General features: G+C 38.0%; 3 protein-coding genes across 16 annotated transcripts in view; all 3 read left to right on the forward strand.

The window, feature by feature from the left end:
• LOC107622263 (putative disease resistance protein At3g14460) overlaps window positions 1-15,686 on the forward strand; it is a 21,082-nt gene extending 5,396 nt beyond the window's left edge. Inside the window, exons 6-10 of one of the 14 annotated variants that reach the window (XM_021114931.1) lie at window positions 6,710-10,209; window positions 10,459-10,473; window positions 10,619-10,735; window positions 10,822-10,941; window positions 11,037-11,434. In XM_021114931.1, the coding sequence (XP_020970590.1) occupies window positions 6,710-9,795 (3,086 nt within the window). In that variant the 3' untranslated portion in view covers window positions 9,796-10,209; window positions 10,459-10,473; window positions 10,619-10,735; window positions 10,822-10,941; window positions 11,037-11,434. Of the gene's footprint in view, window positions 1-6,709; window positions 10,210-10,458; window positions 10,474-10,618; window positions 10,942-11,036; window positions 11,435-15,567 lie in introns of those variants that run through there. The other 13 variants (XM_021114942.1, XM_021114934.1, XM_021114949.1 and 10 more) reach the window with 13 other exon arrangements.
• LOC107622202 (putative disease resistance protein At3g14460) lies at window positions 873-5,826 on the forward strand. Its single transcript, XM_016324087.2, has 4 exons — window positions 873-1,073; window positions 2,555-4,482; window positions 4,585-4,730; window positions 5,427-5,826. Exons 1-3 carry the CDS (start codon window positions 1,009-1,011, stop codon window positions 4,641-4,643), a joined length of 2,052 nt encoding a protein of 683 aa, XP_016179573.2. The 5' UTR covers window positions 873-1,008; the 3' UTR covers window positions 4,644-4,730; window positions 5,427-5,826.
• LOC107626575 (putative disease resistance protein At3g14460) lies at window positions 12,208-16,861 on the forward strand. Its single transcript, XM_021114914.1, has 2 exons — window positions 12,208-15,873; window positions 16,269-16,861. Exon 1 carries the CDS (start codon window positions 12,295-12,297, stop codon window positions 15,871-15,873), a length of 3,579 nt encoding a protein of 1,192 aa, XP_020970573.1. The 5' UTR covers window positions 12,208-12,294; the 3' UTR covers window positions 16,269-16,861.

Below are 19,461 nucleotides of genomic sequence, written 5' to 3' on the forward strand. Positions count from 1 at the left end.
AGTAATAATAAATAGATAAATAGATTTGAATATGAAGCATAGTTACCCAATAAAAAAAAAATAAAAAACTATATTATTAGTTTATTACTTTGGTTTGGCAACCGTTGAAAGTTGAAACGTTTCTCAAGTTGCAATTTTATTGCATCTCTCTGATAATTAAAAACAAAAAAAATTGTCGGTTCAAAACAAACCCAGCATAAGACATCAATATGTAGAATTTATTTTTAAAAATAGGTGGAAACTCTGGTGCAGTCAACTTCATGTGAAATTGATAACTGATAGCTGTTAGATGAAAATTTAGTTAAATCATTCAAATCATTTAACAGTTCTTAGCTATCAACTTCAGGTGAATTTGACCGCACCTGAGTTTTCACCTTAAAAATAACTCGGAAGACAGGCACCACGTGAAGATGTAAAGACATTGTCTATTGGCACAACATTTTTTAACTTTATATTGTTACCATGATTCATGTGCAGCTACATGTTCCTATAGTTTTTATATGTTATTACCATTATTGTTGTTATTAATAATCTCATAACATAATATATATTGCCATGATATTTTCATACATGCATGTGCTGCAACATGATGTTCCTTGCTTATTTAGCCACTTTTATATAATTAATTAATTTTCACAAAGACTAGTGTCCGTGGACTTCAAAGAAGAATTATTAGATCAAAGCCAGCTTGCAACTCCATAGAGTTCACTGCCTTGACACCATTGTTCTCTTACCTTTGTCTGAAAAGCCATTCACTTTGCTGTTGTTGAGATCATATCATGGCTGGTGCACTTGTTGGGGGAGCTTTGCTCTCTGGCTTCATTAATGTTGTCTTTGACAGGTTCATTACAACGGATGCGGTCAACCTGATCTTGGGCAAGAAGCTTGGTCCTGACTTAGTTGAAAGGTTGAAGATTTCTCTGCTTGCTGCTGAAGCTCTGGTTGGTGATGCCGAGTACAAGCAATTGGACAACCCTTCTGTGAGGGAGTGGCTTAACAGTCTGAGGGATGCTGTTTATGTGGCTGATGACTTGCTGGACGCTGACCTCACCAAAGCTGCCACTCGAAAGGAGGTACGTTCTTTCTGGCCTGTTAGCTTCCTCGACCGGGATAGGAAGATTGTAGATAAGATGGAAGGGGTGGTTAGAAGAATAGAATTTCTTGTAAAACAAAAAGATTTGCTTGGTCTTGAAAAGAGTTCCTATAGGAACTTTTCGTCATGGAGAATTCCATCCACATCTTTGGTGGAAGGTAATATCCTTGGCAGGGAAAAGGACCAACAGGAAATCATCAAGATATTAAATGATAACAGACAACATCAGTTGTCTGTGATTCCCATTGTGGGCATAGGTGGGGTTGGCAAAACAACTTTAGCACAATGTCTGTACAATAATGACAAGTTGATGGAGGGGTTTCAAGTCAAAGAATGGGTTTGTGTCTCGGAAGACTTTAATGTTGTTCAGGTTACAAAGAATATTATAGGTCAAACTGCTTGTAATGTAGAGGATTTCAATTCACTTCAATTTAAACTGAAGGAAAAGTTGTCGGAAAAGAAGTTCTTTATTGTGTTAGATGATGTTTGGAGTGATGATGGTGATGTCTGGAAGAAATTTAGAACCCCCTTTCAATATGGGGTAAAGGGAAGTACAATTCTTGTAACAACTCGTGTCAAAGAGGTTGCCTCTGTAGTCCAAACTTGTCCCCCTTACATTCTCAGTGAGTTGTCTGAGGATTGTTGTTGGTCAGTGTTTGCAAACAATGTTTGTTTTCCAGAATCAAATGGGCATCCAAAACTAGAAGAAATCGGTAGAAAGATAGTCAAGAAGTGTAAGGGGTTGCCATTAGCTGCAGAGACACTTGGAAGCTTGTTGCGAACAAAACATGATGTAAAGGAATGGGAAGCTGTATTAGTAAGTGATATTTGGGAATTTTCTGTGAAAAACAGTAAAATTATTCCAGCACTATTAATCAGTTACTTTCATCTTCCGGCACATTTAAAACGTTGTTTTGTTTATTGTTCATTGTATCCCAAAGATCATTGTTTTCATAAAGATGAACTAATTTTGCTATGGATGGCCGAAGATCTTTTAAGGCCACCAAATAGAGGAGAGAGTTTACTAGAAGTTGGTAGCAAATGTTTCGATGAACTAGCTTCTAGGTTATTTTTCAAAAGACATGATCACTATGATTATGAGAGCTTTGTGATGCATGACCTTTTACATGATTTAGCATTGTTCCTTGCTGGAGACTTCTATGGTAGATTTGAAGAGCTTGGTGATGCAGTGAATGTGTATACTCGAACTCGTCATTTGTCTTATGAAAGTTCGAATCTAGTCTCAAAAAATTTTAATTCCATTAGTAAAGTTGAATCTTTGAGGACATTTTTGTCAACTAATGTCTTTTCAAAGTCAGAAAACATTGATGATGTAACATGTACTCCAATATTGAAGCTCAAATATTTGAGAGTTTTGTCACTTCCATCGTTCAAAGCACTTGATGTATTGCCTCGTCTAATAGGTAAATTAACCTATTTGCGTTACTTGGATCTCTCTAGGACATGTATTAGGACACTGCCAGAATCATTGTGTGACTTGTACAATCTACAAACATTGAAGCTGGAATGTTGTTCTAGTTTGACTAAGTTACCCAATGGCATGCATAAACTTGTGAATTTGCAACATCTTGATATTTTGGGTACTGATTTGAAAGAAATGCCAAGAGGAATGAGCAAATTGCAACACCTGCACACATTAAGTTACTTTATCGTGGGCAAGCATAAAGATAATGGAATCCAGGAATTAGAGCTATTAAATCTTCATGGATTCTTTGAGATTCAAAAATTGGAGAATGTCCTTGATGTGAAAGAAGCAAGGAGTGCAAGGATAATAGATAAGAAGAACATTGACAACTTAAGGTTGGAATGGTCTTCAGGTGATTATATAGTTTCAAGAACACAAACTGAAAGAGATATACTCGACAGCTTGCAACCGCACCATGGCTTGGAAGTGTTGCAAATCAACGGATACAAGGGTACACTATTTCCAAATTGGATGGGGCATCTTTCTTACCAAAACATGACTTATGTATCTCTGGAGTCTTGCAAGAATTGTTGCATGTTGCCTTCACTTGGACAGCTGCCATCTCTCAAGTCCCTGCACATTGAAGGTTTCGATCAGCTGAGGAGTATTGGCATGGAGTTTTACAAGAATGAAGGCGATCATCATTCTTCACTTCTTGCACCGTTTCCCTCATTGGAGATTTTGAAGTTCAATAACATGCCATGTTGGGAGGTGTGGCACTTACCTGACTCAGAAACTTTTCCTCGACTCACGAAGCTTCAGATAAGAGATTGTCCGGTGTTAAAGGGAGATATGCTTGGCCGGGTATTCTTGAGAATCATTTCTTCTTTGTGGGATGTTTCAAAAGTTCGCAGACTAGATATACGTATGGATTATGGAGAGTCTGAGATCTCACTTATTGGGGAGGATATGGTATCAATTAAGGGATGTGAATCTATGCTGAAGTTTGTACTTCAGGCATTGAGTGTCAGCCATCTAAGTTGCCTCAAAGATATCTATATCTTACGTTGGTCGCTTGATGTACTCTTCCGGGACAATTGTGTACTCAAATCTTTGCAAACTCTGAGAATATGGGGAGGCAGCAAGCTGAAATTCCCCCAGCAACAGCAGAAGTACAGTTTAGTAGAGCTATACATAGAAGGAAACTGTGATTCACTGACCTCATTGTCGTTGGATGACTTCCCCAATCTTAAGACTCTCACTATATCAGAGTGTGAGAATCTGGAATCAGTTTCATTGTCAGAGCCATCACATGCTGCTCTTCAACGTCTCACCATCTTTAAATGCTGCAATTTTGTGTCATTCACAGGAAAAGGACTGGCTGCACCCAACTTGACTCGTCTTGAGGTCAGCTTCTGCACCAAGTTGAAGGCATTGCCACATGATATGAATACTCTTCTCCCAAGTTTACAGTCTCTCGAGATAGAGGGCTGCCGGGAAATTTGTAGGTTGCCAGAGGTTGGTTTGCCGCCTAACCTGAAACAGCTTATTATTGGGAAACAATGGAGGGGTCTATCGTCGATGCGCAACTTGGACACCCTCACTCATCTTATCATTGATGGTTTTGGCAGTGAGAATGTGAAGTCATTCCCTGAGGCCGGTTCGCTGCCTCACCTTCCCTCTCTTACCACTTTGAAGATCAGTCGGTTTAGTAATTTGGAGACATTAGAGTGCAACCAACTTCTCTGCCTCACCTCCCTCCAACATTTAATAATTGAAGAATGTTGGAAACTGGAGAATATAGCAGGTGAAAAGCTGCCTTCCTCTCTCTTGCTACTTGAAATTGACTACTGCGATTTGCTGGGAGAACACTGCAAGAACAAGCATCAACAAATTTGGCCCAAAATTTCCCACATCCCGTCCATTCAAGTTGGTACCAAAGAAGTGTTTCTATGGAGAACTGGTAGGTCATTCTCTAAACTTTATGTTTCTCATGCAACTACAATTAAACAAATGTATTAAACAAATGGATGAACCAAATTTACTGTTTTGACCGTCTTTGCAGATCGCTACACGTACAGCGGTAAAAGGAGGCTGATGGCTAGGATTCCATCATATGTGTAGGGATTAATAATCCTGAGTTTGTTTGAGGCAGTAAACTGGAGTTAAATGTTAGGAATCAGAAGAGGTGGTTTCTATTTTTAGCTGCAGGTTGGTATGATTACTCCATTATACTTTAGAATTTACTTTGCTGTCTTATTTGGAAAAAAGGAAAAAGTTATGAAAGCTAGATTTGAGAAGGAATTAGTTATATGCACTTCATGACAAAATGGCCTTTGCCACTGTTTGATGTTTATGCTGAACTAAGTTGTATAGAGCAACTTAAATTCGGTTCTTTAACTGTTTTTGAAATCTGTATAATGTACTTTTTGTTACAATACCATTGAACATTGGCCGTTAACAATTTTATATATTTATAAAATTTGTATATTTATATCCAAATTTGTTAGTTTTCAACAGTTGTGGGGCTGGCTGCACCCAGTTCCAAGTTTCTATGAAGTTCATGAACAAACTTCAACATTGGGTCTGATGTTTCTGCTTTGTGTGGCCACAAATTCTGAGATACAAGAGCCTTGCCACCTTGGACAGTAGACTCTGCCACTATAATTAACAGCAAAGTGATATAATTTGGTTAATAATGACAAAGATAAAACAAGATTATTGTTTATGGAATTAGTTTTTTCTTTGTTTATGTCAGCTTCAATTTTCACTGCAATATTGTTATTTCTTTGTCAAGTTTCCTCAAACTGATTTTGTCTTTGAAGATGAGATGATACAAAGGAAGATTGGTTGTGCTGTACTTCCAATTATTAAATTTTTTCATATTCTTTTGTATTTATCAAACAGGTTCTTTACAACAACAGTCTACTAACCTAACTATAGGGATTTACTTGAGTGGACACAAGCAGTTGAGCAAATAGAAGAAAACTTGAGAGGAGGTGCTATTTTCACCTCAGCAGATTTTTTCATCAGCAACTTGTTTTCATCAAGTGAATGATCGGATGGTAAAATCTAGTGATGTTGAACTGAAATTTTAACTGGAGATTCTTCACTCACAGTTCTTCAATTTGGAGGTGTGGTTTGCAGTCTGAGCTCTGTGGTAGAACTGCCAGAAAGTTTCATTAATTTAATCTTTTGGTTGACCATTTTCTTCTGTAGAATATGTGGTCAGTGCTTGTAAGTTCTGAGACTTGTTTATTTTGTTCCTTTGATTCGGATAATAATGAAGCTTTTTACCTTCTCTTGAGTTCTTAACTCTCACATTGAGATAATAATGAAGCTTGTATATGCCACTTTCTTTGGAAAATTTTCTTGGTTTTTATCTCACAATAGAGTTTTGTGATCTGTATTTCTCTGAGAAGAAGATAATATTTACACCCAGCAATCCAATAAAAGAATCATCATGAGCGCCTAATGCAGTAATTTCCTATAGTTCTATACATGATTAAATTTGGTTGTGCAACATTTGAAAGCTTCCTCAGCTTTCAATTCTGTATCAACTATCAGAAATAAAAATACAAAAATCATTAGTCCCAAAGCATCACATATTTAAAACTGTAATGAGTTATTTTTTAAAGCAACCTTATAGATGAGCTAGCTATCATCACGTGAAGGCGTGAAACCAATGTCTATTGCCAACAGGTTTTAACCAATGAGCTAGCTATCATCACGGGATATGCAGATTCTGCTCGTTAGTTTTATATAATTTCCACAGAGACTAGTGTCCATTGGTCACAGTGAAACCACACCACTAATATTTTTGCTATTTACTAATGTGTTGCTTCTTTCAGCACTCCACAGATACCGAATTTTTTATAGTTACCTTGGAGACCGATGCCACGTGATATCATGTAGGACACCTTTGAAAACTTGATTAAAAAACCCCCTCTATTGAGTTCACTACACCCTGCAACCATTGTTCTCTTACCTTTCTCTGCAAATCCATTCACTTTTCTGTTGTTGAGATCATACCATGGCTGGTGCACTTGTTGGTGGAGCTTTTCTTTCTGGCTTCATTAACGTTGTCTTTGACCGGTTCCTTACAACTGATGCTGTCAACTTGGTCTTGGGCAAGAAACTTTGCCCTGACTTGGTTCAAAGGCTGAGGACTGCTCTGTTGGGTGCTGAAGCTCTTGTTGCTGATGCTGAGATGAAGCAGTTCGGTAATCCATCTGTGAGGAAGTGGCTCGATAGTCTCCGGGATGCTGTTTACTGTGCTGAGGACTTGCTCGACACTGTCCTCGCCAAAGCTGCCACTCAAAAGGAGCTAAGTTCTTCCTGGTGGTCCCCTAGCTTCTCCATCAACCGAGATAGAGATGACATGGTAGACAAGATGGAAGCGGTGGTTAGAAGAATTGAGGATCTTGGAAAACAAAAAGATTTCCTTGGTCTTGAAAAGATTCCCACTGGTAGCTCATCATGGAGGACTCCATCCAGTTCTCTTGTAAAAGGGAGTGTGTATGGCAGGGAGGATGACAAGAAGGCCTTAATCAAGATGCTGAATGACAACTGTGAGCATCACTTGTCTGTGATGGCTATTGTTGGCATAGGTGGGGTTGGTAAAACAACTTTAGCCCAATGGCTGTACAACAATGAGGAGTTCATGAAGGGATTTGATCTGAAAGCATGGGTTTGCGTTTCAGAGAAGTTTGAAGTTGTTGAGACTACAAGGAATGTCATAAAGCAGATCCATGGAGGTACTTGTAGTCTCGACGATTTCAATTCACTTCAAAATGCTTTGAAAGGAGAATTGTCGAATAAGAAGTTCTTTATTGTTCTGGATGATGTTTGGAGCGATGATGGTGACAAATGGAGTAATTTTATGACCCCTTTCCAACAAAATGGGAATAAGGGAAGTATTGTTCTTCTGACTACTCGGGAGGAAAATGTTGCTTCTGCAGTTCAAAATTGTCGCCCTTATTTTCTCAAGAAGTTGTCGGAGGACTATTGTTGGTCAGTGTTTGCAGAAAATGCATCTTTTCCACAGTCAAATGGGAGAGCAGCAATTGAAGAAATAGGTAGAAAGATTGTCAAGAAGTGTGATGGCTTGCCATTAGCTGCAGAAACACTTGGTCGCTTGTTACGTACTAAGCATGATGTTGAGGAATGGAACAAGATACTAATGAGTGATATTTGGGAATTTTCGGTGGAGAAGAGTAAGATTATTCCAGCATTACTGATAAGTTACTTCCATCTTTCTCCATATTTAAAGCGTTGTTTTGTTTATTGTGCTTTATTTCCCAAGGATTATGAATTTGAGAAAGATGAATTAATCCTTTTGTGGATGACAGAAGATCTTTTACCACCACCAAAGAGAGGAGAAAGATTAGAAGAAGTTGGTTGTGAGTGTTTTAATGAACTAACTTCCAGATTATTTTTCACGAAGAGTGAAGACTTTGGTGATTATTTTGTGATGCATGATCTCTTGCATGACTTAGCAATATTCCTTGCTGGAGATTTCTATTGCAACTCAGAAGAACTTGCTAAAGAGGAGATAAAGATTCAGACTCGGCATTTGTGGGTAGATTTAAGTCATTGTAGCTCAAAACTTTATAATTCTATTTCTAAAGTAGAATCTTTGAGAACATTATTATTCTTTGGCGATTTCTCTTCTCCCAACTGCAACATTGAAGCGGCAACATGTGAGATATTATCAAAGTGTAAATACTTGAGAGTTTTATCCCTTAGAAAACTTGATGAGGTGCCTAATTTAATAGGAGAATTGATCCATCTGCGCTACTTGGATCTCTCTTGGACTGGTATTAAGACACTGCCAGAGTCTTTGTGCAACTTGGGTAATTTGCAAATATTGATGTTGTATGATTGTTCTAAGCTAACTACACTGCCTAGTGGTTTGCATAATCTTGTGAGTTTGTGGCATCTTTATATTAGAAAAACCTCTTTGGAAGAAATGCCCAGGAAAATGAGCGAATTGAGTCAGTTGCACGTTTTAAGTTCCTTTATCGTTGGCAAGCACGAAGACAATGGAATCCAGGAGTTAGGAGGGCTGGCAAATCTTCATGGATCCGTTGAGATTAAGAAGTTGGAGAATATTGTTGATGTGGAAGAAGCAAAGAGGGCAAAGATAATGGATAAGAAGCACATTGATGAATTATGTTTGGAATGGTCTTCAGGTGATGATTTGGTTTCAAGTACACAAAAAGAAAGAGACATTCTCGATAAGTTGCAACCGCAGAATGGGTTGAAAGAGTTGAAAATCAATGGATACAAGGGTACAATATTTCCAGATTGGTTGGGGAACTGTTCCTACCAAAACATGACACGTGTATCTCTAAAGTCTTGCAAGAATTGCTGCATGCTGCCTTCACTTGGACAGCTGCCATCTCTCAAGTCGCTGCACATTCGAGGTTTGGATCAGCTGAGGAGGATTGGCGAGGAGTTTTACAAGAACGAAGGAGCTCATCATTCTTCACATATTGCACCGTTTCCCTCACTGGAGACTTTGGTATTTGATAACATGGCATGTTGGGAGGTGTGGCACGTATCTGAGTCGGAAACTTTTCCTCAACTTAGGAACCTTGAAATAACAAATTGCCCAATGTTGAAGGAAGAGATGCTTATTCAGGTATTCTTCAGAATAGTTTCTTCTTTGTCGGATGTTTTCAAAGTTCGCAAACTACGTATTGGCGAACACTTTATAAACCGGCACACCGAAGCAGTGTTTCTTGACGGGGATACTTTAAGAATTAGGGGAAGTGAATCTGTGATGGAGTCTGCATTGAAGGCAATGATGAGCATCAACCATCTACATTGCCTCCAAGAAATACACATCTTGAGCTGTAATAAACTAGAATTCCCCCAGCTACAGCAGCACAGGTATGATTTGGTAGAACTACAAATAGAACACAGCTGTGATTCACTGACCTCCTTGTCGTTGGATGTCTTTCCCAATCTCAAGAATCTCCAGATAAAAGTTTGTAGCAATCTCGAATCAGTGGTAATGTCAGAGGCACCACACGCTGCTCTTCAACGTGTCTCCATCTATTACTGCCCTGAATTAGTGTCATTAGCAGGAGAAGGACTGGCTGCACCCAACTTGACTCATCTGAGCATCACACAATGCTACAAGTTGGAGGCATTACCACATGACATGAAAAGTCTACTCCCAAGTTTACACTCTCTCGACATATATGGTTGCCCAAGAATTTGCAGGTTGCCAGAGGGTGGTTTGCCGCCTAACTTGAAATCACTTTAAGTGGGATTTTGCGAGAAACAAATGAGGGATCTATCATGGATGGGCAACTTGCACGCCCTCACTCATCTAAGAATTGTAGGTAATTACTGCGACAACATAAAGTCATACCCAGAGGTGGGTTCACTGCCTCACCTTCCCTCCCTTACCACTCTACATATCCAAGAGTTTAATAATCTGGAGACATTGGAGTGCAACGAGCTTCTCCGCCTCACCTCCCTTCAACAACTACACATTCATTGGAGTCAAAAACTGGAGAATATGGAAGGAGAAAAGCTGCCTCCCTCTCTCTTGCTACTTCAACTTACGTGGTGTGGTTTGCTAGGAAAACACTGCAAGAACAAGCATCAACTAATCTGGCCCAAAATTTCCCACATCCCTGACATTAACGTCTTCTAAACAGGGATTTCTGAACAGGTAATTCTCTAATCTTCATGATTCACACATGCTACCACAATTAAATTCACACATGCACAAGTCATACTTATTAACACTCATATTTTTCAATAAAATTGCTTTTACAGAGGAATACAAGAATTAATTACCATGAAATAAAAATTGAAAGACAATCAATATCTTTTTTCGTGTATCCAGCACTTAAGAATTTCTTTAGATATATTAAACAATTGGATGAATCAAATTTAATGTTTTTACCATCCTCTGCAGGTAGCTTCTACCGAGGTACAAGTACCCAGATGGCTAAGATTTCAGCACATAATCTTTATATAAAACAAGGCATACTTACATTACCTTCATTGAGTCAAAAGAACTGATTTCTGTTTTAGCTTCAGGTAGGTACTCTATTCCTCTCTGCAATTTACTTCAGGTTGGAGAATATGGCAGGAGAAAAGCTTCCTTTTTCTGTTACTATTTCAAATTCAACACTGTCCTTTGCCCGGCAAACTCTACAAGAAGAAGAGTTGCAGCTAAACTCTATATGAAGGTAACATAAACTTGATGGATCTAGAGGCATTGATCTTTGAAGCTGCTCTATCTCATATCATTTCTTATGAAGACCAACTCAAATAGATTTTCCAGGGGCATCAAGAAATAGATAACTGCTATGGTCGAGGATCTACTTTCTTTCTGGTTTCAACCATTAAAATGTGCATTAGGCAGCTTCTGTGGCAATTGCAACTTGGTGAGCATGTAAGCACTTTCGTAAAATTTTGCATTCCGGTATTATTATTTTGTATCAATCTTTTCTCAAACAAAATTTGTCCCTTTGGGTTCTGTTTTTGAAGCTAAAAAGGAATAATACATCATTGTGTATTTATCAAGCAGGTTATGATAATTTTCCTTTGTGTGAGGCCCAAGCAAACTCTTTTTGGAGAGTCCCTCTACATCCCAATTAGTGTATTAACCTGAACAAATGAATGATTGGATGGTTAAATTCTTTTCTGGTTTACCTGGAGTTCTTCATTCATAGTCCTTCAACTTTGAGGTGTGATTGCAATCCGAGCTCTCTAGCCAAAAAGTTCGTAAGCAACGGTCGTCTATTGTATCATTGATTTCACCATTTAGTTTATGCTTTTATGTTCTTGTACAAGAGTTCTGCATGTATCTTTAGTAGTGCTTGTAAGTTTTGAGACTTGTTTGTAGCTTTGATTTGGAAAATAGTGAAAATTTTTACCTTCCCATGGTTTTTTTTATCTCTCACATTGAGAGGTTTTTTCACACGTTAAAATTTGGTGTTCTGTTGTTCTGTCTTCTCTTCAATTATTTGCTGGTATTGGTGCTTCCATATTATGCCTTTGACAGGTTTAGTTTATTCCCACCATGAATGATCATTTTACAATGTTAAATATCTTGCCCATGAAAATTATATTGAGGGGCATTCTATATAACAAGTAGCTTAATGTTTCCAAATTCCAAATGTGCAAACAAGAAGGGGAAATAAAGCTTGGAGTCTACCTTGGTTGAATATACCATGTACCTTTCATTTCTGTTACTTGTGCTTCATGAGTAATAAAAATTACAAAGCAAGCAAGAAATACCAAAATTGGAGAAATGAATCGATAAGAGTTAGTCTTCCAAAGTTCCACAATTGATTAAAAAAATGTCAATATTCAACAGAGCTAAAAATATTATTGAAAAAAATAAATCGATAGAATTACTCTACTTTAAAATATTCTATAGGCATTATTCTCTTAAGCATTTGAAATTATGGAGGATTATATAAATTTCAACAAATAATTATATCTCACGGCTCACAACTACATGCATTACCATGATACATGTGCCGCACCACTTTCAATTTAATAACTTGTTCCATCTTTCAAACAAGAATTAAAAATTGAAATGTTATAAAAGAATCAGGTAGGCACTCATTTTCATCTGTTGCCAGCAAAACCACGTGAATTGAAGTCAACGTTTTCTTGCCAATGAATCTTGGCCACCTCGCTATATTTATTTATTCAGGAAACCTGCGTTCAGCACCCTGCAACCATTGTTGTCTCATACTATTCTGAAAATTTGATTACTTTGCTCTTGTTTGAGAACATGGCTGGAGTTCTTGTTGGGGGAGCTTTTCTCTCTGGCTTCATTAATGTTGTCCTCGACAGGTTCATTTCGGGAGAGACTTACAACTTGGTTGTGGGGAAGAAGCTTGGCTCTGAGTTGGTGAGAAGGCTGAGGACTGCTCTCTTGGCTGCCGAAGCTCTGGTTGCTGACGCTGAGCAGAAGCAGTTTGGTAAACAATCTGTGAGGAAGTGGCTGGATGATCTGAGGGATGCTGTCTACAAGGCTGATGACTTGCTGGACCGTTTCTGCATCAAAGCTGCAACTCAGAAACAGGTACCAACTTTCTTGCCGAGCTTCCTCAATTTTGAAAATAGGAAGATTGTCAATGAGATAGAAGAGGTTGTTAGAACAATAGAAGATCTTGAGAGATGCAAAGAAAGCCTTGGCCTGGAAAAAATTTCCACCAGTAGCTCTTCATGGAGGGCTCCTTCCACTTCTCTTGTAAGAGGGAATGTGTATGGCAGGGAGGATGACCAACAGGCCTTGATCAAGATGCTGAATGACAACACTGAGCATCACTTGTCTGTGATCTCTATTGTTGGCATAGGTGGGGTCGGTAAAACAACTTTAGCTCAATGGGTGTACAACAACGGGGATTTAATGAAGGAATTCGATCTGAAAGCATGGGTTTGCATCTCAGAGAACTTTGATATCGTTGAGATGACAAGGAATGTCATAAAGGGGATCCTTGGAGGTGCTTGGAGTCTCGACGATTTCAATTCACTTCAACATGTTTTAAAAGAAAAATTGTCAAACAAGAAGTTCTTTATTGTTCTTGATGATGTTTGGAGTGATGATGGTGACAAATGGAGTTATTTTATGACCCCTTTCCAATACGGGAAGAAGGGAAGTGTTGTTCTTCTGACTACTCGTGGGAAAAATGTTGCTCTAGCAGTTCAGAACTGTCGCCCTTATTTTCTGAAAGGGTTGTCAGAAGACTATTGTTGGTCAGTGTTTGCTAACAATGCATCTTTTCCAGAATCAAATGGGAGAGCAACACTTGAAGAAATAGGCAGAAAGATTGTCAAGAAGTGTGATGGTTTGCCATTAGCTGCAGAAACACTTGGTCGCTTGTTACGTACAAAGCATGATGTTGAGGAATGGAACAAGATACTAATGAGTGATATTTGGGGATTTTCTATGGAGAAGAGTAAGATTATTCCAGCATTACTGATAAGTTACTTCCATCTTCCTCCACATTTAAAGCTTTGTTTTGTTTATTGTGCTTTATTTCCCAAGGATTATAAATTTGATAAAAATAAATTAATCCTTTTGTGGAAGGCAGAAGAATTTTTACCACCACCAAAGAGAGGAGAAAGTTTAGAAGAAGTTGGTTGTGAGTGTTTTGATGAACTAAGTTCCAGATTATTTTTCACGAAGAGAGAAGGCTTTGGTCATTATTTTGTGATGCATGATCTCTTGCATGACTTAGCAATATTCCTTGCTGGAGATTTCTATTGCAACTCAGAAGAACTTGGTAAAGAAGAGGAGATAAGGATTCAGACTCGGCATTTGTGTGTAGATTTAAGTCATTGTAGCTCAAAACTTTATAATTCTATTTCTAAAGTAGAATCGTTGAGAACATTATTATTGTGTGGCAATTTCTCATCTCCCAACTTCAACATTGAAGCAGCAACATGTGAGATATTATCAAAGTGTAAATACTTGAGAGTTTTATCCTTTGATAAACTTGGTGTGTTGCCTAATTCAACAGGAGAATTGATCCATCTGCGCCACTTGGATCTCTCTTATACTCATATAAAGACATTGCCTGAGTCTTTGTGCAGCTTGTGTAATTTGCAAACATTGAAGTTATGTGGTTGTTATTGGCTAACTATGCTGCCTAGTGGTTTGCATAATCTTGTGAGTTTGCAGCATCTTGATATTAGAGAAACTGCTTTGGAAGAAATGCCCAGAAAAATGAGCAAATTGAATCAGTTGCATGTTTTAAGTTCCTTTGTGGTCGGCAAGCACGAAGACAATGGAATCCAGGAGTTAGGAGGGCTAGTAAATCTTCATGGACCCTTCAAGATTAAGAAGTTGGAGAATATTGTTGACGTGAAAGAAGCAAAGAGCGCAAAGATAATGGATAAGAAGCACATTGATGAATTATGCTTGGAATGGTCTTTAGGTGATGATTTGGTTTCAAGCACAGAAACAGAAAGAGACATTCTGGATAACTTGCAACCGCACAATGGGTTGAAAGAGTTGAAAATATGGGGATACAAGGGTACAATATTTCCAAATTGGATGGGACATTGTTCCTACCAAAACATGACAAGTGTATATCTAGAGTCTTGCAAGAATTGCTGCATGCTGCCTTCACTTGGGCAGCTGCCATCTCTCAAGTCCCTAGGCATTGAAGGTTTGGATCAGCTGAGGAGTATTGGCGAGGAGTTTTACAAGAATGAAGGAGATCGTCATTCTTCACATATTGCACCGTTTCCTTCACTTGAGAGTTTGGAGTTTGATAACATGGCATGTTGGGAGGTGTGGCATGTATCTGAGTCAGAAACTTTTCCTCAACTTAGGAAGCTTAAAATAAGAAATTGTCGAATGTTGAAGGAAGAGATGCTTAATCAGGTATTCTTCAGAATCGTTTCTTCTTTGTCATATGTTTCCAAAGTTCGGAAACTACATATAGACACCGGTTTTACAGAAGAGCATACCGAGGCCATGTTTCTTGATGGGGAGACTTTATCAATTTCGGGATGTGAATCTGTGGTGGAGTCTGCATTTAAGGCAATGATGAGCATCAACCATCTAAGTTGCCTCCAACAAATACAGATCTGGAGCAGTAGAAAACTAGAATTCCCCCGGCTACAGCAGCAGAAGTATGATTTGGTAGAGCTACAAATAGACTACAGTTGTGATTCACTAACCTCCTTGTCGTTGGATGTCTTTCCCAATCTCAAGAATCTCGAGATAACAGGGTGTGAGAATCTGGAATCAGTGTCAATGTCAGAGGCACCACACGCTGCTCTTCAACGTCTCTCCATTACTAACTGCGACAAATTAGTTTCATTTGCAGGAGAAGGACTGGCTGCACCCAACTTGACTCATCTCCAGATATATGGTTGCCCAAATATTTGCAGGTTACCAAAGGGTGGTTTGCCGCCTAACTTGAAATCACTTGCATGGGGAATTTGTGAGCAACAAATGAGGGATTTATCATGGATGGCCAACTTGCACGCCCTCACTCATCTCAAAATTTATGGTTATGGGTGTAAGAACATAAAGTCATACCCAGAGGTGGGTTCACTGCCTCACCTTCCCTCCCTTACCACTCTTGAGATGTGCTGGTTCTATAATCTGGAGACATTGGAGTGCAACGAGCTTCTCCGCCTCACCTCCCTTCAACAATTGCACATTTCATGCTGCCACAAGCTGGAGAATATGGAAGGAGAAAAGCTGCCTCCCTCTCTCTTGCTACTTCAAATTGATCAGTGTGGTTTGCTGGGAGAACACTGCAAGAACAAGCATCAACTAATCTGGCCCAAAATTTCCCACATCCCCACCATTCAAGTCAAAAACTTTTCCGATACAGATTCTGAGTAGGTAATTTTCTAATCTCTCATGTTTGTCATTTCCTTTATTTTAAAAACAACATTATGCTGTTTTGCAAAGAGGGAAAAAAAATGATAGCTTGATTTGTGGAAAGAAAACAGTTTAACAAATGGTATTTTTTTCTTTGCCTATTCTTTATGTTTATGCTTAACCAAATTCATTGTACATATCAAATTAAATAGGGCTATTAAAATGGTTTACGAGATTGAAAATGTACTTAGTTTCTGACCCTTTTTTTTAATCAAAGAGTTAGCTATCTTGTTAGAAGATTCAAGGTAAAAGGAATCAGCATGAGGTGTATAAGCTTTCAAAATAAAAGGATCAAATTATTGCTGTATAATCTTTTCTAACAGTAACTATTTCTTCCTTGTTTTGTTTGTATACAGTGATATATCAGTGCCCAGCATTTGGTAACATATTGTACCATATCTATCCTTATCATCAGCAAGAACTAGAAGGGTAAGTTGTGATTTATGCTTGCAAATGCTTGCTAGATTTTAACTCTTTTAAATAGATGAAGAGTTATCATATTATTATACACTCATCTAATGCCTTGTATAATTTCTTTTGGACACGTTATCAAACAGGTTTTACATATACTAAGCTACATAAGATCAGGAAAAATATATTATTATAATATGCAGGAGTAAAATATTCAAGAAGAAACCTTGTCTTAGAATATTTGATCTTTTGGGACTTAAAGGGGATGGCTACTGGTACTCTGTTCTAAAATATCTATACTGAAAATCCTTTCTTTATAACTTGTAATATTATGCCAATCAAATTATGCTTGTGATCACTTTATTTTCTAACGAACTGCATTTGACTTCCCCTTTGCAATTTCACTTTTTTGGTGGCATTTATGTTTGTTAAATATAGTTGAAGTGTTTGAATATGTTATATTATCAAATGTACAGAGAATCAGCCTCTTTATAGAGGAATTACAGAAATAGAAATAACTAGAAAATAGGAAAGAAGGGAAAAATACTAGCCTAAAATAAAAGAAAGATTGCTAATAATAAAATCCCTAAAATTAAGCTAAACTAAAAAAGGAAAAGATTTATAATTAATTCTATTTATATAAAAGATTCATGAAAGGAATTAAGAATTTGATTTTGATTTGATCTAGTCAACACTCCCCTTCAAGCTGGCTTGAAGATATCATTCATTGACAGCTTGCTTATTATGCTATCAAAAGTCTTCTTGGTTAATCCTTTAGTTAGAACATCTGCTAATTGTTCCGCGGTTGGAATATATGAGATGCAAATATGTCCACTTTTAATCTTTTCCCTGATAAAATGCTTGTCAACTTCAACATGTTTAGTTCTATCATGCAACACTGGATTATGAAAAATGAAAATTGCAGATTTGTTGTCACAATACACCCTCATTGGTGGAGAAATAGAAATTTTTAGTTCTTGTAGGATTTTCTCTACCCATAGTGCTTCACATATTCCATGAGTCACTACTCTAAACTCAGCTTCTGCACTATTTCGTACCATAATACTCTATTTTTTACTCCTCCAACATGTGAGATATTATCAAAGTGTAAATACTTGAGAGTTTTATCCTTTGATAAACTTGATGTGTTGCCTAATTCAACAGGAGAATTGATCCATCTACGCCACTTGGATCTCTCTTGTACTCATATAAAGACATTGCCTGAGTCTTTGTGCAGCTTGTGTAATTTGCAAACATTGAAGTTACATGATTTGAAGGTTTTGAGAAAATAAGATTTTGAATAAATAGAGGTAGAGTAGAGAAGAAAAGAAAGCAAGATAATAAAGGTGAGTTTGATGATATTGGGTGGTTGATTGCAAGGAGAAGAGATGAGAAATTATAGTTGAGAAGAGAAGAGAAGAGAGGACATTTTTTGTGTTGTTGTTAGGAAGAAATAAAAAGAAAAATGAAAGAAGGAAGGGGGATTGTCGAAGGAGGGGGGGGGGGGCCGCTCCCCCTTAAGAAATTCGGTCCCCGAATTTATATACGGTGATAAGTGTGATAGTTACCTTTAGACTCAAATAAATACAGATATTTGTCGCGCGTAGCGTCCTCCACTTCCCAAGTTGCTTCTTCTATCGAATGATTCTTTCAAACAACTTTCACAGATGCTATCTCTTTAGAACGTAATTTCTTTACTTGGCAATCAACTATAGCCACTGGTTCCTCTTCAAATAATAAATCCTCCTTTAGCTCTATGGCTTGTGGTGCAAGCACATGAGATGGGTCGGGAAGGTATTTGTGAAACATTGATACGTGAAAAAGAAATACCTGATCACCCACTGAAAACTCTAAGTTACGCCTTCTGTTATCAACATAAGCCTTCTGCCTACTCTGAGCTGCTAATAATCGTTCTCTTATTATGCGAACATTCTCAACTGCATCTTGTACCAAATTTGGCCCCAAAAGTTTAACCTCACCAACCTCAAACCACCCAATAGGTGACCTGCATCTTTTCCCATAAAGAGTCTCAAATGGTGCCATTTGAATGCTGGCTTGATAACTATTATTATAAGAGAACTCGATCAAAGGTAGATAGCTGTCCCAATTTCCACCAAAATCTAGAACACAACACCTTAACATGTCTTCCAATGTCTGGATCGTCTTCTCTGATTGTCTATCGGTTTGAAGGTGAAAAGCTGTGCTAAGATCCAGACGAGTTCCTAACACTTTTTGAAAAGATTTCCAAAAATGAGAGGTAAACTGGGGCCCATGATCTAAAATAATGGACACTGGAATTCCATGTAGTTTAACTATTTCATCAACATAAAGTTGAGCATACCGAGCTGCACTGAAAGTTGTTTTCACCGGAAGAAAGTGAGCTGACTTTGTCATTCTATCCACAATTATCCAAATTGAATCAAAACCTTTAAAGCTACGAGGTAAACCTGTTACAAAATCCATCGTAATCCTTTCCCACTTCCATTCAGGTATCTCAATCTGTTGTAATAACCCAGCAGGTCTTTGATGTTCAGCTTTAACTTGTTGGCAAGTTAAGCAATGAGAAACAAAAACTCCTATGTCTTTCTTCATGCCTTTCCACCAAAACAATTATTTTAAATCTTGATACATCTTATTGGAGCCTGGATGAACGGTATACTTAGAATTGTGAGACTCCTCCAAAATAGCTTTTCTCAAGTCGGGGTTATCTGGCACACATAAGCGTTGATCACAACGCAAAACATCTTGATCAAGAGAAAATTCTAAGTTCCTCCCATTGCGAACATTTTCTATAAGCTTTCTTAGTTTCAGATCATCACTTTGTGCAACCTTGATCTGTTCTATCAGGGAAGATTGAGCTCGAACATGTGCTAAGAAACTTCTGATTCTTCAAGGTTAAATTGAATTCCACCGGCCTCCAATTGATGGACTTCTTCAACAATTGGTCTCCTTGCAAGAGTGATATGGGCCAAGCTACCATAGATTTTCTACTGAGGGCATCTGCTACAATATTTGCCTTTCCAGGATGATACAAAATAGTACAATCGTAATCTTTTAGCAACTCTATCCATCTCCGTTGCCTCAAATTTAAATCCTTCTGTTGGAATGTATACTTCAAACTCTTGTGATCCGTATAGA

The sequence above is a fragment of the Arachis ipaensis genome, chromosome B02 (assembly GCF_000816755.2).
Source record: "Arachis ipaensis cultivar K30076 chromosome B02, Araip1.1, whole genome shotgun sequence".
Classification (NCBI taxonomy): domain Eukaryota; kingdom Viridiplantae; phylum Streptophyta; class Magnoliopsida; order Fabales; family Fabaceae; genus Arachis; species Arachis ipaensis.